A 25,718-nucleotide genomic window follows, 5' to 3' on the forward strand; every position below is an offset into this window, starting at 1 on the left:
GGTGTTAAAATTCCCAACTATGACTGTATTTCTGTCTATCTCTCCCTTTATGTCCATCAAGATTTGCTTTATATATTTAGGTGCTCCTATTTTCGATGCATAAATGTTTACTAGGGTGATATCCTCCTGTTGGATTGTTCCCTGAATCATTATGTAGTATCCTTCTTTCTTGCTTATAGTAGCCTTGGTTTTATGAAAAACGAGGCAGGTAGAAATAGCAATTTGGCCTTCAGAGAGGGCTCTGCTGCTCAAGGATTATTTGGTAATGATCAAAAAAATTTTATTCCCAGTACCTTAATTTAAAAAATTATCCTTATAAGGGGTTTCTTTTCAGGTGATAAAAATGTTCTAGAATTAGATAATGGTGACAGATGCACAACTTTATGAATATATTAAAACCTACTAAATTGTACATTTCAAAAGTGTGAGTTTTATGTTGCATGACTTATGTCTCAATTTTTAAAATAAGGATAATTTTTTAAAATGAACCTTAAAAGAGACCCAAATCCATCTTAAACCAAAGTCAATTAAGAGACAGCAGAAGCTAATCCACAGACAACAATCTGAGGTCTTGGAACCAACTTAGGTATTTCAGGTATGAGTTTCTTTGAAACCTAGTTTAAACAAGGAGAAAGAAAGAAATTATACAAGTTGGTACACCAATTGACAAGTGATCAAAAATTCAGACAGTGGAGGTATGGATATCACTTTAGATTGAAAACAACAGAAAACCATTTTTGGAAATCATAACTTGACAATCAAAAGTGATTTGGACAATGACTGGATGCTGGAAAACCTCCCAAACATGTGAGAAACCATTAATGCAATCCCCAAAAGTACAGTGACTATATGTTGATCTACAAAAATGATAATTCATTATTCCATTTTTCACTTCAGATAAGACAACAGCAATAGCATGTTACCAAGAAATTGAAATTATGCATTAAAAATCAATCCTAAAGCACATGCATTGGTTAACAGACATGGACCTACACATTTTCATGACAACACTCAACTACATGTGTCACAAACTGACCATAGCAAAGTTAAATGAATTAAGCTACAAAATTGCTATATGTACATTTGCAAAATCTTTTTCTCATGGACTAGAACTCTAAAAAAAATCTCCAATTAAAACATAGTAACTGGTGCCTTTGAACTTATACATATAATCTAAAAATGTAAAAATTTATAAAAACGAAATATATAATATTTTTCTGACACTGGGATGTTAATTGTTGGATGTTAATTTCAAGTGGGAGAATATCTGGTACCTGTTCTCCAAGTTGGGCATGGCAGAAATCCTAATACTACATATTTTGATTGAGTAAAACTTATGATTTCAAAAATACAGCATTTCCATTTTGACCATAAAATGGTAATTTCATATTTCAATATAATATAATGCTGTTTCAAAGAATGTGAGATTTTGATTAAATATATCTGTGTAATAGACCTACCTAACAAATGAAATGATGTTGCTCACAAACTATCACAAGCTCTTTAAAAAATATATTTTATTTATTTATTTCTAGAGATTAGAGAAGGGAGGCAGAAAGAGAGGGAGAGAAACATCAATGTGTGGTTGCCTTGCATCTGTGCCCCATTGAGAACCTGGCCTATAACCTGGGCTTGTGCCTTGATTGGGAATTGAACTGTCAGCTCATTGATTCATAGGCCAGCACTCAATCCACTGAGCTACACCAGCCAGGGCTCAAGCTCTTTAGAAAACATTTTGTTGTCACATCACCCATTTGATACAGACTCACTGTTCTATTCGCAGCAGCCAAAAATTTTATGTCATGGAAGAGTCAAGATATCAAGCTAAATACATAAGCATCAATCTATATGTAAATTCTCTTCTTTCCATTTAAATTCATCACATAATACCACTTCTCATGATAAATTTTCTTTACACAAAGAATTGAGCCACAGTCTCAACTCAGCTAGGCAGAAGGAAATAGCATCTAATAGAGCAAGAAATCAATTTCCAATGATCTATATGTCATAAATAATACATCTATTTTTCTAAAAATTACCAAAAGAAAAAGTAAATTCACTTAAATGCCTTATAATTTAGGATTAAATTAGGAAGCAAAAAAAAAAAATCAAGAAAAAGAGAAGCCCTGGTTGGTGTAGCTCAGTGGATTGAGCATGGGCCTGTGAAGCAAAGAAAAAGAGAGTTATCAATCAATCTATAGTGGCACCCTTTACCCTCTTTATTATCTTTGTTATACAGTCAACAGTACACATCCCAATCTCATCCCAATCAAAGGTGTGGGCATGTAACTTCTTTCTGGGTACTTCTATGCAAAAAAAATTCCATTTTCTGGCCCTGGCTGGTGTAGCTCAGTGGATTGAGCGCGAGCCTGTGAACCAGAGNAATAAATAAAAATAAAATAAAATAAAAATTCCATTTTCTTAAAATATAGAAGACAATTTTATTAAGTAGATTTAAATATAACTCTAACACATGTCACTACAAGCCAAAAACTGCATTTAAATTCAAAGCCTATTATTTGAAGTTTCAAAAGCCTCATTCAGAATTCATGACTCAGAGAAGAAACAAATGAGAAAAAAAGCAACAAGATCTTTCCACATGTGTATATGTATCTAAACTGGTATATATGTGAACATGGGTATCAAAACTGCTATATATACACAAAACAGAACACAGGAAACACCTTGATGAGTGGGAATTAAGAGAGGTGGAAGCTTATCATTATGTACCTTTTTATACCTTTTGAATTTTGAAGCATGAGAATGTAATTACCTATTCAAAAAGAAATTTAAAGAAAGAAAGAGAAAAAATTGGCCTAAACAGAATTAGAAGTAAATTGCCATCATGAATGACTCCAAGTGTATCTATATTTTCTCTTTAAAATTCATATTTTGATTATAATCTTATGAACTAAGACAGTGTTTCCCAAAATTTCTTAATAGGAATCACCTGAGTCATTAAAAGTAGATTGTGAGGTCTAGACCTACTGAACTAAAGATTTAGTAAACCAAAGGGTTGCTGGTTTGATTCCCAGTCGGGACACATGCCTGGGTTGCAGGTCAGATCCCCAGCTGGGGGCATGTGAGAAGCAACCACACATTGATGTTTTTCCCCCTCCCTTTTCTTCTGTCTAAAAATAAATAAATAAAATCTAAAAAAAAATCCAATAAATATTAATTTCCTTTCCTCTCATACTCAAATTATACAGATGTTGGGGTACATCTCTCTAATTTAACAAAGTTGCTTCCCCCGTGTGCCTCAGTGGATTGAGTGCCGGCCTGAGAACCAAAAGGTTGCTGGTTCGATTCCCAGTCAGGGCACATACCCTGAGTTGCAGACCAGGTACCCAGTCAGGGGCGCTGAAGAGGCAACCACACATTGATGTTTCCCTCTCTTTCTCCTTCCCTTCCCCCATCTCTAAAAATGAATAAAATCTTTTAAAAATAATTTAACAAAGTTGCTACTGAAACAGGATTAATTACTCATTAGTCTTCTTAGATACATATATAATTTTTCTAGTCACTAAACCAGGAACTAACTTGCCAAAAAGCATTTACTAGTTCAGTTTAGGTTTACTGACAAGTACAAGTATCACTCACTTGTTAAAGAAACTCCTATCCCAGAGGGCAGGGGGGAGGGGACAGTAGGGAGAAGGGTTTTTAGGAACTACTATAAAGGACACATGGACAAAACCAAGAGGGAGGGTGGAAGCAAGGGAGAAAGGTGGGATTGGCTGGGGTGGGGGGAAAATGCAGACAACTGTAACTGAATAATGATAAAGTAATTAAAAAAATATATATATATAAAAGAAACTCCTATCCCAATTAAAAACTGTTACTTTTTATGCTTACAAAATGAATTTAAAAAATACCACAGTTTAGTTTTCTTGCACACTAGTTTGCCTTAATCTTGCATACTAGCTTCCTCAAAAAAATAAACCTCTAAAAATTTTTTCTAATATTTGTAAAAATCCTCTAATAGTTGTACCTCTGTTATGTTTCTCTCTCGTAATGAAGCCAACTCATATGGGTCCACAAAAAGTCCTGCTGGGATGTACTGTTTAATTAAGAGTCGGCAGGTCTGTAAGTTCTCCATGCTTTCTCCAAATTTCACTTTTATTAAAAGATCTCTGTAAGACAAATATGTTTAAAGTAAATCCCTTCATTCAATTGTTAATGAGATAGCATAATACTGCATTAAAATGAGTAGAAACACTGTATTTCAAAGGTTATAAAGTCAAATGAAATATTTATATAATGTCAGAATCACCCATTAGATCAGGGATGCCAGACTCATTTTCACCAGGGGCCACATCAGCCTGGCATTTGCTTTCAAAGGGCCAAATGTAATTTCAGGACTGTATAAATGTAACTATTTCTTAACTAGGGGCAAGGAGCTCGGCCCTGCTGCTGGGTAGAAACAAGGTGCCGGGCCGGATAAAATAAAGTGGAGGGCTGGATTCAGCCTGCAGGCCTTGTGTTTGCCACCTATGCATTAGATCTTTCATATATTTATGTCATAATCCACAGTATTATATTAGTGCAACAATTTTCAATCATTGTGCCACAAGAGGGATACTGCTATGCTGAAAGAATTTTTAAAACATGCAACACCTGACATTTTTTTAGTCAAGGACACTGACCTCTTTTCCCATAGACTGTCAAATAAAAAAAAAGTCAATACAATAGCCATCCAATGTGAATAAATCAAAATTATACCTATCTTTTGGTGTGCTACAGAATTTTGGTAATTAGTTTAGATGTGCCATGAAATGAAAAAGGTTGAAAATCACTGTATTAGTGTGAAATCAGACAAAAGTCAATAGAAAGAGATAGAGTCCATAAATGGTCACACACATATTATCTTTCTCCTAAAAAAATTCTATTAATTTATTTATTTTTAGAGGGAAAGGAAAGGAAAGAGAAAGAGAGGAAGACAAACATCTATGTGAGGGAGAAACATTGACTGGTTTTCTCTCAAATGTGCTCTGACCGGGGACTGAACCTGCAACCAAAGCATGTGCCCTGACTGGGAATCGAACTGGCGACCTTTTGCTTCATGGGATGATGCCCAACCAACTGAGCCACACCAGTCAAGGCTAGACACACACATTTTCAAAAACAGTACCAATATAATTTAATGGCGAAAGGATAGTCTTTTCAAAAAACAACACTGAAACAACTGGATATCTATATAGAAAAAATAAACCTTGACCTAAACCTCATACCATATACAAAAACTAATTTGAAATAAACTACAAGCCTAAACATATAATTGTCTTAGCTTTGTGTCTGGAGGCACATTTGGACCAAATGCAGGAAATGAGATCCAAAGCACACCATGACAATTTTGCTTAGGTGAGAAAATAGATATAAAAGTTAAGGAAAGCTGAAGTGGCTGGAAGTCATAACACTAAGCTCCAGAGAGGAGAAAACTCTGTAGGAAAAGCTTAGAGATATGAACTGGGGAGTCCTCTTGAGTTTTTGTGGAATACTAAGATACACATGAGTAAGGCATAACTCCACAAGATGGGCAAAGGATGACCAGGAACCAAAAGATGAGAAATTCATTTTTAAAAAAATATATTTTATTGATTGTACCACTACAGTTCTTGTTCTATTCCCCCCGCTTCATTCTCCTCCACCCTGCACACCCCCTCCCCCACCATTCCCCCCCTTTAGTTTATGACCACGTGTCTCAAGTTCATTAGATTCTATATTTCCCATACTATTCTTGCCCTCCCCCCTATTTTCTACCTACTGTCTATGCTATTTTCTGTACCTTCTCCCCCCTTCTCCTCCTCCCACTCCCCTGTTGCTAACCCTCCATGTGATCTCCATTCCTATGGTTCTGCTCCTGATCTAGCTGTCCTCTCAGTTTGCTTTTGTTTTAGGTGTGGTTGTTGATAACTGTGAATTTGCTGTCCTTTCACTGTTCAATTTCATACAAGGTAGGAAGATATTTCCACACACCAAAGCAAAGAAATCCCAATGGGGATCCCAACTAAAGCTTTCACTTGAAATCCCACAGGTAAAGCCTTAGTAGCTAAATTAACCTTGCAGTAATGAAGGGTCATTTGTAACTTTAGACCCATACAAAAAAAAAGGTTAAAAGGATAAAGTTTATAAATAAGTTACTTAAAACTGCCAACAGCCCTGACCAGTGTGGCTCAGTTGGTTGGACATCATTCCACAAAGCAAAGGGCTAATGCTGGTTCGAGTCCTGGTTGGAGCACATGCCTGAGTTGCAGGTTCAGTTCCCAGGCAGGGTGTGTATGAGAAGCAACTGATCTACATTTCTCTCACATCAATGTTTCTTCCCCTCTCTATCTCCCTCCCTTCCCTTCTCTCTAAAAATAATAAAATCTTTAAAATAATACCTTAAGGGACTTCCGCCAAGATGGAGGCATAGGTGGAAACACTGTGCCTTCTCCTACAACCAAGTTTGAATACAACAAAGGTTTGGAGAAACAAAAGACACAACCAAAGGACAGAAAATTGAATTATACGGAAGTCCGACTACATCTAACCGTTCAACGGGGACGGTAAGAGGGGCGGAGCCAGCAGGACAGGGCCCCCGACCCAGGCGCACAGGCAGACAGGAACCAGTTGGGGTGCGGGGCAGACCGCAGGTGCATATTCGCGCACAGTGAGACAGACCACGCAGGCCACAGGGGGCGAGGGCTGATGGCGGTGGCACACTCGCGTGCAGTGGGACGAAACGCATGGGCCCGGTGACGGCAGAAACTGCGGCACCGGTGAGGGCCGTAGCGGCAGGCGGCGGACAGGACGCCAGAGTCCCTCTTTGACCCCGCCCCCACATACAGTGTCACAACCCAGCGACTTAGTTGCCCTGCAATATCAGTGAAAGCCACTGTCCCTCTTTGACCCCGCCCCCACATACAACGTCACAGCCCAGTGACTGAGTTGCCCTGTTCTAGTGAACACTTTAGGGCTTTGATCCTGCTATGGAACAGGCACGAACAACCCGAAAGATGGCGCAAGAAGAACTCAAAGTCCCAGAGCTGATAACTCTAAGCAACCAACAGATTGCCAGCCTCTCAGAAGCACAATTCAAGACACTGGTCATCAGGATGCTCACAGAACTGGTTGATTATAGTCACAAATTAGAGGAACATATGAAGGCTAAACTAATTGAAATGAAGGGAGATGCACAGGAAACCAATAGTGATGGAAAGGAAACTGGGACTCAAATCAATGGAATGGACCAGAAGGAAGAACGAAACATCCAACCAGAAAGGAATGAAGAAATGAGAATTCAAAAAAATGAGGAGAGGCTTAGGAACCTCCAGGACATCTTTAAACGTTCCAACATCCGGATTATAGGGGTACCAGAAGGGGGAAAGAAACAGCCACGAGTGGAAAACGTATTTGAACAAATAATAAAGGAGAACTTCCCCAGTCTGGCAAAGGAAATAGACTTCCAGGAAATCCAGGAAGCTCAGAGAGTGCCAAAGAAGTTGGACCCAAGAAGGAACACACCAAGGCACATCATAATTACATTAGCCAAGACCAAAATGAAGGAGAGAATCCTAGAAGCAGCAAGGGATAAGGGGACAGTCACCTACAAAGGAGTACCCATCAGACTGTCAGCGGATTTCTCAAAAGAGACCTTACAGGCAAGAAGGGGCTGGAAAGAAGTATTCCAAGTCATGAAATCCAAAGACCTACAGCCAAGATTGCTTTATCCAGCAAAACTTTCATTTAGAATGGAAGGACAGATAAAGTGCTTCTCAGATAAGGTCAAGTTCAAGGAGTTCATCATCACCAAGCCCTTATTATATGAAATGCTAAAGGGACTTATATAAGAAAAAGAAGATGAAAAATGTTAACAGTGAAAGGACAGCAAACACACAGTTATTAACAACCACACCTAAAACAAAAGCAAACCAAGAGGACAGCTAGATCAGGAGTGGAACCATAGAAATGAAGAACACATGGAGGGTTAGAAACAGGGGGGTGGGAGGGGGAGAAGGGGGGAGAAGGCACAGAAAATAGCATAGATGGTAGGTAGAAAATAGATAGGGGGGAGGGCGAGAATAGTGGGGGAAATATAGAATCCAAAGAACTTGAGACACGTGGTTATAAACTAAGGGGGGGAGAATGGTGGGGGAGGGAGGGTGCGGGTGGAGGGGAATGAAGGAGGGGAATAGAACAACTGTAATGGTATAATCAATAAAATATATTTAAGAAAAATAATAATACCTTAAGAAAAACTGCTAATGAAATTGCTAACTCCTTTAAAAGAAGATAAAATCCACACACTCAAAAACATTTATATCTATAATATTCAGCATCCAATCAATAGTTACTAAATATGCTAAGAAGCAGGAAAATGAGGCCAATAATGAAGAAAAAATCATTCAAAGAAAAAGAAGTAGAAATGACAGTGACAAAATTAGCAGAGGACATTAAGTCATTATAAGTATATCTCTTAACACATCAGGGATTTAAAGAAAAACATGAACTTTATGATGGAAAGTGAATAAATATATATAGGAATGTAACTTCGAGAGATGAGAAGGACAGTTTCTGAAATAAAATCTATCCAGATATGATTAAAAGCAATTAGACACTGCAGAAGAAAAAAAAAAACCAGTGTGGGAGCCCACCAGGCCGCAGGGAACCAAGGACAGAGCCCCCACTGTGAAAACGGTGGCGGGACTTGGTTTCTGGTCCCTGGAGCTGGCGGGTATCTTGACATCTTCCGGACCTTCTCCTTCTCAGCCTTGAAGGAAAGAACAAGGTCTTGGCATGTGCGTCATGTTCCAGGAAAGAGATAATCTTGAGGACACTGTTATCTGTGGGCTAATGTTCTCAGGATGTGAGAACATCTTGCCCTCTTGATAGCCTTCGGGAATGTACAAACTTTTGTAAAACAGCATTGTTCTCAGGCCACTGTAGTTCTGCATATAAGCCAGCAGCTCCTTGAATAAACTCGCCATTTGCCACCAGGAGCACTTGGACCTCTCCATTATTTTAATTAAGTTAAGTCCATCGCCTCACCTCGAGAACACCTTGCTGCCGCGGGCGGCGGCAAACCAGTGTCTTGGAGATACAATAACAGAAACTACAAACTGAAGCATTCTAAGCGAAGAAGAATGGGGGTGGGAGAAACAGTTTCAGAGATCTTTCAACAATCTCAAGTAGGGAATATCAAAAGAGGCAGAGAGAAAGAGAGACAGACAGAAAAAGAACGTGACAAAAAGAAAATTTGAAGATGATATAATGGCTGAAAATTTTCTGATTTTCATGAAAACTGTAAGTTAGTAAATCCAAAAAGCTCAAAAAATACCAAGCAGAATAAACACACACAAAAATACCCCTCCCCTGGCTGGTGTAGCTCAGTGGATTGAGTGCAGGCCTGCGAACAACAGGATTGTGGTTCGATTCCCAGTACAGGGCACATGCCTGGGTTGCAGGCCAGTGGCCAGTTCCCGGTTCCCGGTTCGCAGCAGGGGACGAATGAGAGGCAACCATACATTGATATTTCTCTCTCTCTCTCTCTCTCTCTCTCTCCTTCCCTTCCCCTCTAAGATAAATAAATAAAATCTAAAAAAAAATACCCCATACTAAGACATATTATCATCTAGTCACTGGAAAAAAAAACTTTAAGCAATCAAAGGAAAAAAGGGACTTTATGTGTAGAGTAACAAACATAAGAACACACCAGAGGACAATGGAACAATGTATGTAAAGTATTAAAAGAAAAAAAGCTGTCGATTTAGGATTATATATCCAGGAGGTAAATCCTTCAAAAATAAAGGTTAAGACAAACACAAATTAATAGAATATGTCACTGCAATAAATAGTAAAGGAAGTTCTTCAGGCAGGAAAAGGAAATCAGATGGAAACTTAAATCTACAAGAAAGACAGAAGAGCAAATGGTAATGTGTGGGTGAATATAAAAACATTTTTCTCGTGTTTCAATTGCTTTAAAGTATGATTGATAGAGAAAATGAAACCCCTGTGCATTGCTGATGGCAATGTGAAACGGTGCAACCAGTACTGAAAACAATATGACAATTCCACAAAAAAATTAATATAAATGAAACTTGAGGACATTATGCTATGTGAGATAATCCAATCACAAGTACTGTATAATTCCACCTATATGGGGTATCTAGCATAATCAAATTCAGAGAGATAGGAAGTACAATGATGGTAGCCAGAGGCTGGGAAAAGGGGAGAATAGAGAGTTGATGTTTAAGAGGTATATTGTCAGTTTTGCAAGGTGAAGAGTTCTGTAGATAGATGGTGGTGATGGTAACACAACAGTGTAAATGTTCCTAATTCCCCTGAAGTGTACAATTTTAAAAGTTTAAGATGCTATAGTTTATATTATGGGTATTTATCAGAATTAAAATAAATAATAATGTAACATGACTTTTCAAAATAAAAATAATAACAATATACGGTGGGGTTTACAACATAAGTAAAATGTAAAGTTAACAAAGGTATATCAACAATAGCATAAAGAAAAAGAAAAGGAAATAAACTATTTCGATGTAAGAGTCATACATTATTCATGGTGTAAAACAATACTATTTGAAAGTAGACTGTGATTAAGTTAAAATTGTAAACTGTATATTCTAAAGCAACCAACTAAAAAAAAATACAGTTAGTAAGCCAAAAATAGAGATAAAACTACATGCTTAGAAAATACTTAGTTTATCCAAAATAAAGTAAGAATAAAAAGACTAGATGGGCGGAATAGAAAATAAGTAGCCAGATGGGTAAGTTTCAGCCAACCCAACCAAACCAAACCCAATATTCACTAAAAGTAAATGGTCTGATCACTCCAATTAGAATGTAGAGATTGACAGACTAGATAAAATAGAAAATTTAAATTCAATGTCCTATTGGAGATCCTAGCTAGGTAAAAAAGAGCATAAAAAGATATAAAAAGTGTACAGATTGTCTTTACTTACAAACCCATGATCATCTATGTAGAACAGCCCAAGGGTCTACAAAAAGGCTATAAGAATTGATAAGTGATTTCATAAGGAATCAGGGTACCACAACACGATATGAAAATCAATTGTATTTCTATTATTAGCAACGAACAAGTAGAAATAAAAATTTTACACCAAAAAACATGAAATATTTAGGAATATGTTTCACAAAATATAAGACATAGACTGTGAAAGTTACAATATCGTTAAGATTAAACTGATAAAACCTAAATAAATGAAGATGCCATATTCATGCATTAGAACATTCAACATTCACAATCAGTTCTCTACAAATTGATCTAAGTTTCAACAGAATCCCAAACAAAATTTCACAAAGCTTTTTTGAGGAAATCTACAAGTTGATTCCAAAAGTTATATGGAAATGCTCCAGCATTTCTCTGATCTACCTATCTAGTAGCTCTATAAAGAAAATAGGTTTTTAATAAATAAATTTAATAAATAAGTTTTTAATAAGTCTAATTCCCAGAGACCTCCACTTCCTCCTGTGTGTACAAACCATCCTTTTAATAATCTGGTCTAGAATTTTGCCCAGAACCTACATCAACTAACTCCCAGATTATCCAAAGATTACAAACAGATGTTCAGCAATCATTCAAGCAAGTTCTCCCACTGAAATGAGATATAGTTCATCAGAGAGGGGAGACCCTACAGTCATTGATAGTAGTAAGGTCCTTTTGTATACTTCCCTTACACATTCTGCACTTCAGTTTCCTACTACCAAAGCTTGCTTGACTCTTTCCAAAGTGGAATTCTTCTTGACCAAGAAGATAGAAATAAGAGGACCTATCAAATTTTACTTTCTTTAATGTTAATATTTCCTCATCCACCTTAGCAGCAAGACTATACATGCTCTACACATAATTAAAAAGCCTTTTTAAAACAATGATTACTGGTATATTCTGAAGGTCTCAAATAACAGACTTCTAGTTTCTGAAGCTATACTTGTAGGTTCTGCCTCTTTTCATATTTGGTTTTATTTCCCGCTTTTTATCTGCAATATTTACAATTGAACAGCTACTTCTGCCCTCACAATAGACTGTCCAGGCACTTCTTTCTTCCTTATTAGAATCAGTTATGATATACTGTCATCTTTACATTATTTATTATCTCCCAGTTCTCTTGAGAATACATTCCAACTACTTTAAAGAGAGAAGCTATACACTTGGCACAATTACCTTGACACTGCATAAAATGTGCCAGGAACTCTTGTCAAAAAACTCCTTTCAGAAGGAACTTCCCTTCCAAAGTCAGTTTTATTACTTTATAGTCATATCTCCTCTTTGACTGAAACTGTATTTCCCTGCTTGATCACCTATCTCAATATTAATAATAATACCCAGTCTTTTCTAGGTGTGCAGTATGTGACAAGCCCCATATTAAAGGGCTTTCCATATACTACTGTCTGATTTAGTTCTCACAACCTTAATGAGAAACTACTATCATTATCCAGTGTTACTGATAAGGTAGTAAAACTTAAGTAACTTGATTAACACCACACAGATATTAAATAACAGAGCTACATTTTGAGCCCTAATCTGAGTTAAAAAGAAAACAACAAAAAATAACCCCACCCCAAGTTCTTTCTATGATACCTCCTAGTCATTGACATGTAGGCCAACTTTGAAGAGGAGGGTGAGATATTTTAGTTTAAGGTGAATTATAAATAAAGAACCAAAAGAGTTTTTGTTTAAATAAAACAAACACTCAATGAAAGAATACCTAAATAATTAGAAAATAAAATTTCAAAAATATTAAAAATTTATAAATAAATTTTTAAAATAAATATTATAAATAGATTTTAAAAATAAATATTATCAGGCCCTGGTTGGATGGCTCAGTTGGTTGGTGCATCGTCCCCTAAACCAAAAGGTTGCAGGTTCAAAAGGTATAGGAGGCAACCAATTGATGTTTCTCTCTCATGTCGATGTTTCTCTCTTTCTCTCCCCTCTAATTCTTTCTCCCTAAAATCAATAAACATATCCTTGGGTGAGGATTAATAAACAAATAAATAAATGTATCAGAATTTTTAAATCAAATACCTGAGAATCATTTCAGAGTAATCACCTTAAGAAACTTTAAAGTTTGAGAAATTTTCTTATGGAGCAGTTTCTACAACTTTTTACCAGTCTTTTAAATATCTTCAATACTGGCAAATACTAATTTTTGAGGATAATTTGTATTTTGGAAACAGCTTGGTCATTTGGAACCAAGTCTTGAAAATCACAAATAGTGACTTAGGGTGGGATAATATCTTAGCACTACTTGTACACATAGCTTTGGAACACAGTAGTCCTAAGTTGGAGCCAGATCTGGCTCTACCACCCTACCCACTACTACATTATTTAAATTCTCTGTGCCCTACTTATTTCATCTGAAAAATTAGAAAGGTATCATCCATCTCACAACCATTGTGAAGATTAAACAGGATACTGTATATATAACTTCTAACTATATAGTAAATAATAAACATGTTTTCTTTTCCACTGTTAGTTTAATCGTTATTTCAAACTGCAACCATATATAATAAATCTACACTCATAGCTGGAAAACAGCAAGTGATTTTTTTCAGTTCAACCATTTTCAACCATTGATTTTTTTGCTCTAAATTATATGAAACAGTACTTTGACAAAAATACAAGTATAGGCAATTTACCTGTGGAAACCATCCTTCAGAACTTCTTGCTGCAAAATAATTTCAGAGCAAGTGGCCCTTATGCCTGTAAGAACCAAAAGAGTTTTTGTTTAAATAAAACAAGCACTCAGTGAAAGAATACATAAATAATTAGAAAATAATTATTTTAATAAGCTTTACTTGAATGGAAAAATGTAACCAACCTCAAAATAAAACAAAAACTTTTAAATCTTAAATTGAACTACAAATTAATCTACTTCTAGTATATATACATGGGGGTTAAGAACATTGACTTTGGAGTTATTGCCTATCTTCAAATCCCAGTCTGTCATTTAATAGCTGTGTGACTTTGGTTCACTGCTCTGCTAGCTGTCATGAAAAAATACATGTAGAAGGACTTAGAACAGGTCTGACCACATAGTACTATATGTAAGTATTTGTTACTACTATTACTTTGTTCAGATGATCCCAGGATACCAAAAAGAACAGAATGGCTAAAAAAGAGCCAGAAAATCTCAGTTTTAATTCCAGCTCACTGAAACTGTGTTTTAGATTCATACTGGCAACTTCTGTATTCTACCATCTACACCTATAAAATTGAAAAAACAGTACCATTATGCCTTTTGGAGATGTTGGGAGGGTTTAAAAAATGAAAACAGAAACTGGAGTTTTTTCAAAGGGTTCCTCTATAAACTTAGAATAACCAGAAATCTCACTATACAGACTCCATGCAGATTTCAGACATTAAAACTATTACTTAATATTAGCATCATACCATTAAAAATTCAATTACTGATTTTCACATCACCAACTCTGCCAGGCATCTTGCTATATAATTTCATCCCATTTTCAAAAGCTGGCAGTGTACAGAAAGAACATTAAAACAAACACACTAAAACTCATATTGTATTGTATGTTGCTAGGTCCATTAGATATATTCCTGAAAATACACATGAAGAAACGCGACATGGAGATGAAAACATCTGAAATATACAAGAGAAGGAAGGGAAAAACTATGGAAAAATAACACTTCTTAAATAATATTTATATGACAGATACTCTACTTGAAGCTTTGACATGAGTTTTAACTTTCACAACCTAGCAAAATAGGCAGCCAAAATTATTGCCATTTGTACAAAGGAGGCTTATAAATAGTTACTAACTGGCTCTGGGTCTTACAAATAAGTGACTGACTAAAAGCCAGATTTGCCTGACATTTAAAGCCTCAAATATTCCACCTTCCTAGCTATTTAAAGAAAGTCTTATTTACCACAAACAAATAAATTAGGGTACCCCTTGTACAAATCCAGATGTTTCTCCATCATGTTAATACTAAGGGGGGTGGGGTAGGGAATAAGAGTTTTTAAACACCAATATATTAAATTAGAAAAAAGATCAGATTAAAGGTTTAAGAACCTTTATACACTACAGAGTAGTAAATCACATTCATCTGGTGATGGTAGGAAGGCTAATTTAAAAACAATATAGCAAATACTAGACAATTTATGATTTTTAAGGCAAAAGTACCATTTTCAAAACAATTTTTTTGCATCTAAACTCACCTTATATATTTTTTCACTTAAGTATTAGTTTATTTGGTTATTGTGGTCTTTTTGTACTCCCTCTGGATATTGACTCCTTTTGAATCATAAAATGCCAGTGTGAGAACAGTCTAGTATGATATTACCAAGTCCAATGATTTAAAAAACCTTTTTGGACTTCCGGCCAAGATGGAGGCATAGGTGGAAACACTGTACCTCTTCGCACAACCAAGTTTATGAACAAATATTTAAAAACCAGAACACAACCAAAACAAAGAGAAAATTAAACTGTACCAAAGTCCGACAACAATGAACCATTCAACTAGACCGGTAAGAGGGGCGGAGTCAGTGGCTGGCAGAGAGGGGTCCCACAGGAAAAAGCAGCCAGACCAACCCAGGTGTGCAGGCGGCAGTTGGCAGACCCCAGGCAGAGGGTGGCAACGGGCAGACCCAGTGAGGGTGCAAGGCGGCTGGCTGACCCTGGTCACACATTCACACTCAGATAAACCGGGCAAAGGAGTGAACAGCGAGACAGACTGCACAACCCAGGGCCCCAGTGCTGGGAAATAAAGCCTAAAAGCACCAATTGGAAAATCTTTGGGGGGTCAAGGTGCTAGGAGAGGCTCCTAGGCTCACAGAGAGTTCGTTGGAGAGACCCACAAGGTTCTGGAGGGTGCACAAGCCCATACATCTGGGATCTAGCACCAGAAGGGCCCAATTTTCTTGTGGGAAGCAGCAGAGGGGACCGAAATCCAAGAGAGAGCGTGGAACCAGCGCCATTGCCCCTCTCTGACCTCGCCCCTACATACAGCATCATGACCCAGCAACTGGGTTTCCCTGCCCTGGTGAACACCTAAGGCTCCGCACCTCATACGTAGTAAGTGCAAACACACCAAAACATTATGGCTCAAGAAGCAGAACAGCTCAACACCCCAGAGCCAATACTTCTAAGCAACAAAGAGACGGCCGACCTATCGGATGCACAGTTCAAAATACTGGTGATCAGGATGCTCACAGAACTGGTTGATTTTAGTCACAAATTAGAGGAACAAATGAAGGCTTCACTAAGTGATATGAAGTAAAATGCGCAGGGAAACAATAGTGATGAGAAGGAAACTGGGACTAAAATCAATGGAGTGGACCAGAAGGAAGAAGAAAACAACCAAACACAAAAGAATGAAGAAACGAGAATTCAAAAAAATGAGGAGAGGCTTAGGAAACTCCAGGACATCTTGAAACGTTCCAACATCTGAATTATAGGGGTACCAGAAGGGGGAAAGAAACAGCCACAAGTGGAAAACCTATTGGAACAAATAATAAAGGAGAACTTCTCCAATCTGGCAAAGGAAATAGACTTCCAGGAAGTCCAGGAAGCTCAGAGAGTCCCAAAGAAGGTGGACCCAAGGAAGAACACACCAAGGCACATCAGAATTACATTAGCCAAGATGAAAATGAAGGAGAGAATCCTAGAAGCAGCAAGGGATAAGGGGACAGTCACCTACGAAGGAGTTCTCATCAGACTGTCAGCTGATTTCTCACAAGAGACCTTACAGGCAAGAAAGGGCTGGAAAGAAGTATTCCAAGTCATGAAATGCAAGGACCTACATCCAAGATGGCTCTATCCAGCAAAGCTTTCATTTAGAATGGAAGGGCAGATAAAGTGCTTCTCAGATACGGTCAAATTCAAGGAGTTCATTATCACCGAGCCCTTATTATATGAAATGTTAAAAGGACTTAGCTAAGAAAAAGAAGACAAAAAATATGAACACTGAAAGGACAACAAGCTCACAGTTATTAACAACCACACCCAAAACAAAAGCAAACCAAGAGGACAGCTTGATCAGGAGCAGAACCATACAAATGGAGATCACATGGAGGGTCAGCAACAGGAGAGTGGGAGGAGGAAGCAGGGGAGAAGGTACAGAGACTAAGCACAGACAGTAGGTAGAAAATAGACAGGGGGGAGGACAAGAATAGTATGGAAAATATAGAATCTAAAGAACTTGTGACACATGGACATGAACTAAAGGGGGTAATGGGGGGACTGGGTGTGCAGGGTGGAGGGGAATGAAGGGGAGAAATGGTACAACTGCAATGGCATAATCAACAAAACATTAAAAAAACCTTTTTGGCCTCAAAATTTTTTCTTCATATAAATTTTGAAACATAATAAATATGTAAACATACAAAAGCAGAACTGCATTGATTGACAGACACCAGTCTAATATGCTCATTTTCCAGATGGAGAAACTCACGTGGTTTTTTTTCCTTTCCTTTCCTTATCAAAATCATAATTTATCTAATTATCACTGCAGGAATCTGTCTCCCCCACCACAATGAAAGCTCTAGGAAGGCTGGAACCACAACTAGTACAGCACTCCAGCCACGTTCTGGGGCCCAAAGAAATCAATCAACTCGCTTGCCTAGACAGGAATGATAAAGAAACCCTACCCCAAAAGTAGAGTGTAAGCAATGGAGTAGCTAAAGGACTTCCATGCATGACCGGTGGACAGGGGACAATGGGATGGGGAGATTGCCTGAGGGAATAAGGGGTGCTGGGTGGAGGGGGGAAAGGGAGAAAAACTGGAACATAATCAATAAAATATAATTTAAAAATAAATAATAAACACCTGGGATGAGTGAAAAAAATTTTTTTAATGTTTGTAAAACAAAATTAGTCAGTCTTCCCACTCCCTTAGTCTCTGTATTCTGGATTGGGATTCTCACTCCTCACAGGGCACGGAAGCCTTGCTGGACCCTTCCTGTTAAGAAACTTCATGCATCCCAAGACGCTTCAAGGCTGTACTTCCTTCACAATATTCTAGTAACAGAGTGGCCAGTCCTGCCTCGGAACAACAGATCCCGACTCTCCAGAGNAAAAATTTTTTTTAATGTTTGTAAGACAAAATTAGTCAGTCTTCCCACTCCCTTAGTCTCTGTATTCTGGATTGGGATTCTCACTCCTCACAGGGCACGGAAGCCTTGCTGGACCCTTCCTGTTAAGAAACTTCATGCATCCCAAGACGCTTCAAGGCTGTACTTCCTTCACAATATTCTAGTAACAGAGTGGCCAGTCCTGCCTCGGAACAACAGATCCCGACTCTCCAGAGTCCACAGAGCTGTGCGGGCGTGAGTGCAGTGACAGAAGAGGAGATACGTGGACTCTGTTTTTAACCTCTTCCAGCTCAGCACACAGTTCTAGGGTCGCGCGCCGGGTTACAGCGACCGACCTTTGCAAACTGCTTAAGGGAGAGGACTCCGGAGTGCGAGCTGCGGCCCACCCCCTTGGCCCTCAAATCCGGCCCCCATTCCCGCAGACATGTCCTTCCCTTTACCCGCGTCGGTAGGTGCGGCATTGAGGGTGGTAGCTGTTGTGCAGGTGAGCCCAGCCGACTCCCAAAGGAATATCCAAGCCAGCACTCGGACCACCACGACCAAGGCAGGGGCAGCCAGGACGCCGAAGAACTCGCGCCGGAGAGGAGCGCGCCCAGGCGAAATGCGGAAGGAGAAACCCGCATACGCTTCACGCGGCTACTAGAGCGCGCAGCTAAGGAGTTAGTGACTGGGACGGAAGCCTACGAGCACACACGCCTTTGGTGTCCGCACGCTTTCAGCCTCCCGTTCCCCGCCACTACTCCTCGAAGGCCCGGCGCCCGAAACTTCCAGACTCTCCAAAGGCGACACTCGGAGACCCGCGCTTCGCTCTCAGCGTTCGCGAGCCCCGCCCCCTGCTGTTCCGGTTGGGGGCGGGGCAAGGAGAGGCGCAAGCGCCTTTGAGAGCACCGGGGCTTTTTCGGTGGGAACGGTTTCTTGGGCCCGGAGCCCGACGGTGGCCTAGGCACGCTGGCTGCGGATCGGGATCGCCTAGTTGTTGTCCTCGACCTCCACCTCCAGGTATTTGTGGATTCGGGCCTCCTGCTGGAGAGTTTTACTCCACAGTCGTGTAGGACTGTGGCTGTCACCTCTTACTGCAGTGCCAGGCTCTGCCGGGTGTCAAAGTTGAGTCAGGTGCTTCTCAGTGCACTGTAGTTGGATGGAAACAACCCCCTCACGGAGGTTTTAGATGATGTCCTGCTGGAGAAAATGCATTTACTGTACTTCTCTAAGGGTAAAAAAAAAATCTTTCACTGGGAGAGACCTGAGCAGGGAGAGGATCGTCTGTCTTCACAATGGCAGAATCCGTACACTGTGGGGGATGCTTGGCTAGATTCTGGCAGTCACTGTTCCCTGGGACGGGGCGGGGCGGGGAGTGGGGGAGGGAGAGTCTTAGTGTCTAGGAAGAAGCGTTCGTTTGTCTTCATCCATTGAGTTGAATCTGTAAGTAGGCCGAGAGAGTGTCCATTGCAGGTTGGAGCAGAACAGAGGGCTGTAGGACGAATGTCTCAAAGAGGAAAGATGTCAGAAAATAACTGAAAATAGCAGAATAAGCATGCTACGATGAACTATAGAGCTAAATTTCGGAAGAAACTCTTGAAAGAATTGAAACTGGTTGTCTATAGAGAGGGGAAGAGAGGAGGACAGTAGATTTATTATAGGTCTCAGACTTATTTTTACATTTTAGACAGAATACAAACATTAGTAAAAATGAATTTCTTAATTTAAAAATATACAAACGTCTGTAGTCAAAATTACATTGAGTATCAATTGTATACATCATGAGTACAGCCATTTGCTTGAGTGTGTAGAATTTGTGCTCAGTGGAATCTCCTAGAAAATTTGCTAACGTACCAGATTTTAGTGAGATGAACTGGGATTATTTGTTTGTTGTTTGTTTCAAAAAAAGAAGAAGAAGAAGAATCCCTGACTGGTGTAGCTCAGTGGATTGAGCGCAGGCCTGTGAACCAGATGATCTAGGTTGGATTCCCAGTCAGGGCACGTGCCTGGGTTGCAGGCCAGTTCCCAGCAGGGGACACACCAGAGGCAACCATACATTGATATTTCTATCCCTCTCTCATTCCCTTCCCCTCTAAAAATAAACAAATAAAATGTAAAAAAAAAAGAAGAAGAAAGAGGGGGTCGAGTGGGATCATTGCATTAAGTCAGGGGCAGAGTACAGAAATTTGAAAAAGCTTTTTTTTACATAGTATTAATTTTCTTTTCTTTTTTTTTAAAGATTTTATTTATTTATCTTTAGAGGGGAAGGGAAGGAGAGAGGGAGAGAAACAACAATGTGTGGTTGTCTTTTGTGCATCCCCTGCTGGGAACTGGCCTGCAGGGAACTGGCCTGCAACCCAGGCATGTGCTCTGACTGGAAATCGAACCGCGATCGTCTGAGTCGCAGTCCCGCGCTCAATCCACTGAGCTACACCAGCCAGGGGTACATAGTATTAATTTTCTAAGTACAAAATTCTCACATCCAGCAATAAGGGGTGAATATTAGACATTTTGGTATATCCATAGGAAATTTGGCAGTAATATAAATATTCACATTTTAGTAGAATGTTTAATGACAAAATTACATAGGTTATTAAATTTGAAAGGTTGTTTAAATTTAATAGTATGTGAAATATAAAAGAACATACTATAGTTAAAAAAATAAAACTAGGTCTAGAAAAAAGACTGGAAGGAATCAAGGGTGCTTATTTTATATATTTCCTCCACCCCCTGTTGATGTGTACTCGAGGCCTGCGGGGTACGTGTGTTGTGTCTGGGACGAACAAATTTACATGAACTAGAGGAGTCTGTGGAGAAGAAGGGATGGCATGGCCGCTCTCTGAGAGGAGAGCCCCGACCCCTGCCTGGACAGGCTTTTATTGCTTTTCTGAGTACATTACATTGAGGCTGGTCTTCATTTACTATGCACAGGTTCACTTTAGGTGGTTACCTTTTACAGATAACAAAGGAAAAAATGTTGCTAATTACTTCAAAGAAAAGGATTTTTCAGATGCAAGGGGAAGAGTGGTTGCCCTAGTTATACTCCATCCTTGGGAGGTTTAGCATAGATTTTAGGGAGTTTCTTTAAAGATATGCAGTAAACGTTTGTCGCCTCAATTCAGGATGAGGGAGTTTTAGCAAAAAGCAAACCTCGTAGCAGCCTAGGTACAATGCAGGCCTGATTCCCCATGGAAAAACAAATCCATGGGCTTGGTTCCTGTGTGCTAACTTGCTCCCCCCTGGGTTTTCCGAGTCAGGGGCTGGGTTACATTCGCCATGCCATGTGGATAGGTTCCCTGTACTCCATCCCACCATCACTTCCAGTTTTCTATAGTGAACATGTATTAAATAACTATGTTCCTATAGCGATTCAGTGACGGAACTGAGTGTATGGTTACCCTATGTTGCTTTACTTCTAGGTTCCTTGATATTTGCAAATTTTCCTGGGAATAATACAGTCACATCTAAAATAGTCCCTATAATTAAATATACTTTGGCATTGGGGGAAGGGGAGGGAAAAGGGAATAGAAAGTATTAACCTACAAGGTAGTTGTATTTCTTGTCACTGAAAAAAATCATATAATGAGACAAATAGGTTGAACTAAAAGTCATGTAAACCTTATTGCCATGTATAAGTATAGGCTGATTTTGCATTGGGCCTGCCTTTTTTATCATACTTACAGACTGTAAAAACTTACAGGATGTACACGGGCTGTCTTATTTGAATATGTTGAATTAATTATGTACAGAATGCCTACAATATTCCAGGTATTGCACTGTGATATTGTGGTAAATAGTGGACATAATCCCTGCCCTCTTGGAGCATATAGAATAGAAGGGAAAAAATGATTAAATAAGCAGTTACAGCCCTGAATGGTGTGGCTCACTGGGTTGGGCATTGTCAAGGGAAAGGTGGCTGATTTGATTCTTATAAGGGTACCTGCCAGGTTTACAGAAAAGGTCCCTGGTTGGGGGCGTGTGAGAGGCAACCCATCAATGTTTCTTTCACATATTGATGTTTTTCTCCCTCCCTTCCCGTCTTTCTAAAAATAAATAAATAAAATCTTTTTAAAAAAGTAATTACCAAAACTCCATGAGTACAATAATTGGGAAAGTGCAAGGTAAACAGATTTGGTCTGGTGAACCCCTCCAGACATAATGTTTAAGATTATAGAGCATGCTTGTATACACTTGTTTAATTGGTAAATAAAAAAGATCCTATAAGTCAGTTCTTGGGCTGACTCATGGGTTCATATATAAACTTTGGATAAGAGTACAGTACACTAAGAAATCAAAACTGAGCTGCATTTCTAAGCTCATGTGTGACTATAGCTACAGCCCTCAATGAGTCAGGGACCCAACAGACTAAGGCTAACCAAGGGCCAAACTGAACTTTCAGGGGTAATTCTTGAAATATCGAGCTTGATAGGCTGATCATCCATCTCTAGAACTGATCTAGATCTGGACCAGAGCCAGATATGCTGAGGAAGAGGGATAGGGAGGAGTATGATTTATCCAACACTTCTGGTAATTTTTTTTCTCTTTTTCAGGAAGTCATTATGTGACTAACACATCTTCATCAGATTTCCTCTGATTTACACTGAAGAGTGTGTGAGAATGACGTGCACTGCCAAGAAATGTGGAGTTAGATTCCAGCCTCCAGCTATTATCTTAATCTATGAGAATGAAATGAAGGGGAAAAATCGCCAGCGTATTATGCCTGTACGAAACTTCTCAAAGTTTTCAGGTACTGCATGTTTTATCATGCCTCCTGTCTTAAATATTCTCTAAATCACTTAATAAGAATGATTTGAGTCTTATCTTATGGTATGACATGGCATTCAGAGTTAAACAGACCTCTTAGGTTACAAAACTAAAAAATACATCCCTCCTTTCTCTGCCACACTCAAAGCTCAATATAAAAGAATAGTTCTGCAGAATAAATTGTTCTCAAAAAGCCACTTTGCTACTTGGCTATAATGGCAGATAATGCTGTCAGTAGTTTGCAGTGCACCAATAGTTTGTGGTGTATAGGTTCTGTGTGGAATATAGTTTTGTTTCTCTCTTAGATTGCAACAGAGCTGCCGAACAATTAAAGAATAATCCACGACACAAGAGTTACTTGGAACAGGTGTCCCTGAGACAGCTAGAGAAGTTATTCAGTTTTTTACGAGGTTACTTGTGGGGACAGAGTTTGGCAGAAACAATGGAACAAATTCGACGGGAAACAACTATTGATCCTGAGGAAGACCTGAACAAACTAGATGACAAGGAACTTGCCAAAAGGAAGCGCATAATGGATGAACTTTTTGAGAAAAATCAGAAGAAGAAGGATGATCCAAATTTTGTTTATGACATCGAAGTTGAGTTTCCACAGGATGAACTGCAGTCCTGTGGCTGGGATACAGAGTCAGCAGATGAGTTCTGATCGCCAAAAGAAACATTTATTGGGCTAACAGAAACTCCATGTTTATACAGAGAATATATATCAGTTCTAGAAAAATCTGTAAAGAACACTAAATGTACACGTTGGGTCATATTTGGATTGACCATGTAACTTTGCAAAACCAAGACGTGTTGAAAATCTACTATGTAGGTGCATGAGGAATATAGAAAAATCAGAACATAGGAATCTGACTTTAAGGAGCTCACAATCTAATTGGAAGATAGGTAAAAAACTTGTGAAAACCTAATTAACAGAATTAGGCATCAAAAAAGATTAAAACCAGATGATTGATAAAAAATGAAAAAGGGTCAGAGCCTAGATTACTGAGGGGCAGAATAGTCAGGGAAGACTTGGTCCTTCAGTGGCAAGATGGGACTTTGCCTGGCCCTTGAAGTGGTAGTATTTGGATAGAAGCTTATAGAGGGTTCCAGATGAGAGAAATTGGGAGGAAAAAGAGGGGAAGGGTACAGTAAGCAAATTATAATTTGATAAGATTAGAGGGTGTGTATGGTTACAAGGGGATTATCTGGTATACATTATGTCTTTATATACATTTAACTCTGTTTTACAAGTGTTTAATTCTGGAGTAGAAGAGCAAGTCCATGTAATTTGATGGACAGCAGGGGGATTCTGCCCTTCTGGTATCTGGAAATGTAAACCAAAGACATTCTGAAACCCTGAACCTCTTCCCATAAGTCAGAGGTTTGTTTGTAAAATGGGAACTCTACCCATAATAAATGAACAATAGGTACTGCCAGTTTGGACCTGTTCATTAATTTGTATGTACAAAGATTTTTGTTGAACGAGGTTATATGTGTATAGATCTTTCTTCTTGCTATATTATTATTATTTGATTGTTAGAAATCCTGTGTTTTCTGCAAGGAAATTAATACTAAATGAAGCTATAAAAATTAGTTGTTCTTTCTGTCTGTTTCTACTCTCTTTACCATTAAAAGCCCCCATTAAAGGGATCATTCTTACAGTGACACCACCAGGGACTTAAGATGGTCATGACTCACGTATATTTGCCAAAGGTGGCAAAAGAATTTTCAAAATTGGAGATTCTTTTACATCTGCATAGTATTTTAGTTTATAGATGTAGATGATATATTTTAAAAGTTGACTTTAGATTGTTTTCTCCTTCACTGTTACAAACAATGCAAATAACCTTGTACATTCTCTATTTTATATGTGTACATGACTATAAATAATGCATAGAGGGGAATTGCTGGATATGTGCATTCTAAATTTTCATAGATACTGCTAAGTTTTCCTCCAAACAGGTTCATTCATTCATTCATTCATTCAGTACTCTGTACCATATAAGAACCTACTATGTGCTGAGCATGTGCTATTCTAGAGCCTGGGGATGCAGCAGTATGTACAACAAAGTCCTTGCCTTTATAAAGTTTACAGTCTAGTTGGAGAGGACACAGTAAACAAATACACACAGTAATGTCCTATGATAAGTGGTCAGAGAGGATGGAAGCCACTGGTTTTGATAGGGTGACCAAAGAAGGTCTCATTGAAGAGGTGACATTTGAGCAAAGGCCTGAAGGAAGTAGGGAAAAATGTGCATTTCAGGGGTAGTGGAGAAAGGTAAGTGCATAGGTCACAGGGTAGTGTGCTTGGCATAGTTGAGGGACAGCAAGGAGAGTGATGTGGCTAATACAGATGAAGCAAGAGAAAATGGTAGAAGATCCAGTTGGAGTACATGAAGGTCTGTCTGAAAAAAGTGTAGCCACTGTTTATGTAATGAGAATGGTTTGTGCAACACCAACGTAACCTGGCAGCCAAGGAGAGTGGACTGGAATGTGCATGTGTGAACAATGACAACTTCACTGTACTAGTCAATGGGGGTGGGAGATGCTGCTGAGTGAGCATGTGTACTGTGTGGCCGTCACATTCAAAATGACTGAGTGAGTAGAGCAACGAATCTGCATCAAATTTTGTGTTAAGCTTAAACATTCCTCCACGAAACTATTCAGATGATTCCAAAGGCTTTCTGGGACAATGCGATGAGTGCAGTGCAAATTAAAGTGTGGCACAATGCTTCAGATGATCGAGAATCTGTTGAAAGTGATCCATATTCTGGAAGGCTTGCAATAAGCAGAACTCTTGAGCAGGTTGAATACCTATGGGCTGCAATCAACAAAGATCAGAGAACTGTGTGAGGTCCCAAGGTGCCTACTTTGAAGGCAACTGAAGCATTATTGTCCTATGTACAA

At 38.9% G+C, this 25,718-nt stretch overlaps 2 protein-coding genes across 2 annotated transcripts in view; one reads left to right on the plus strand and one right to left on the minus strand.

The window, feature by feature from the left end:
* PIGX (phosphatidylinositol glycan anchor biosynthesis class X) overlaps nucleotides 1-22,139 on the minus strand; it is a 34,895-nt gene extending 12,756 nt beyond the window's left edge. The window contains exons 1-5 of the mRNA XM_037037476.1: nucleotides 22,129-22,139; nucleotides 18,806-19,085; nucleotides 18,506-18,701; nucleotides 13,651-13,714; nucleotides 3,989-4,130 (exon numbers count right to left, since the gene is read on the minus strand). Of these exons, the coding sequence (XP_036893371.1) occupies nucleotides 3,989-4,130; nucleotides 13,651-13,714; nucleotides 18,506-18,701; nucleotides 18,806-19,085; nucleotides 22,129-22,139 (693 nt within the window). The remainder of the gene's footprint in view (nucleotides 1-3,988; nucleotides 4,131-13,650; nucleotides 13,715-18,505; nucleotides 18,702-18,805; nucleotides 19,086-22,128) is intronic.
* CEP19 (centrosomal protein 19) lies at nucleotides 18,696-25,276 on the plus strand. The gene is made up of 3 exons (XM_037037487.1): nucleotides 18,696-19,064; nucleotides 22,595-22,791; nucleotides 23,114-25,276. Exons 2-3 carry the CDS (start codon nucleotides 22,662-22,664, stop codon nucleotides 23,470-23,472), a joined length of 489 nt encoding a protein of 162 aa, XP_036893382.1. The 5' UTR covers nucleotides 18,696-19,064; nucleotides 22,595-22,661; the 3' UTR covers nucleotides 23,473-25,276.
* Nucleotides 25,277-25,718: the final 442 nt, after the last annotated feature.

The sequence above is a fragment of the Sturnira hondurensis genome, unplaced genomic scaffold (genome assembly GCF_014824575.4).
Source record: "Sturnira hondurensis isolate 20B ecotype Veracruz unplaced genomic scaffold, ASM1482457v3 Scaffold0023357, whole genome shotgun sequence".
Classification (NCBI taxonomy): Eukaryota; Metazoa; Chordata; class Mammalia; order Chiroptera; family Phyllostomidae; genus Sturnira; species Sturnira hondurensis.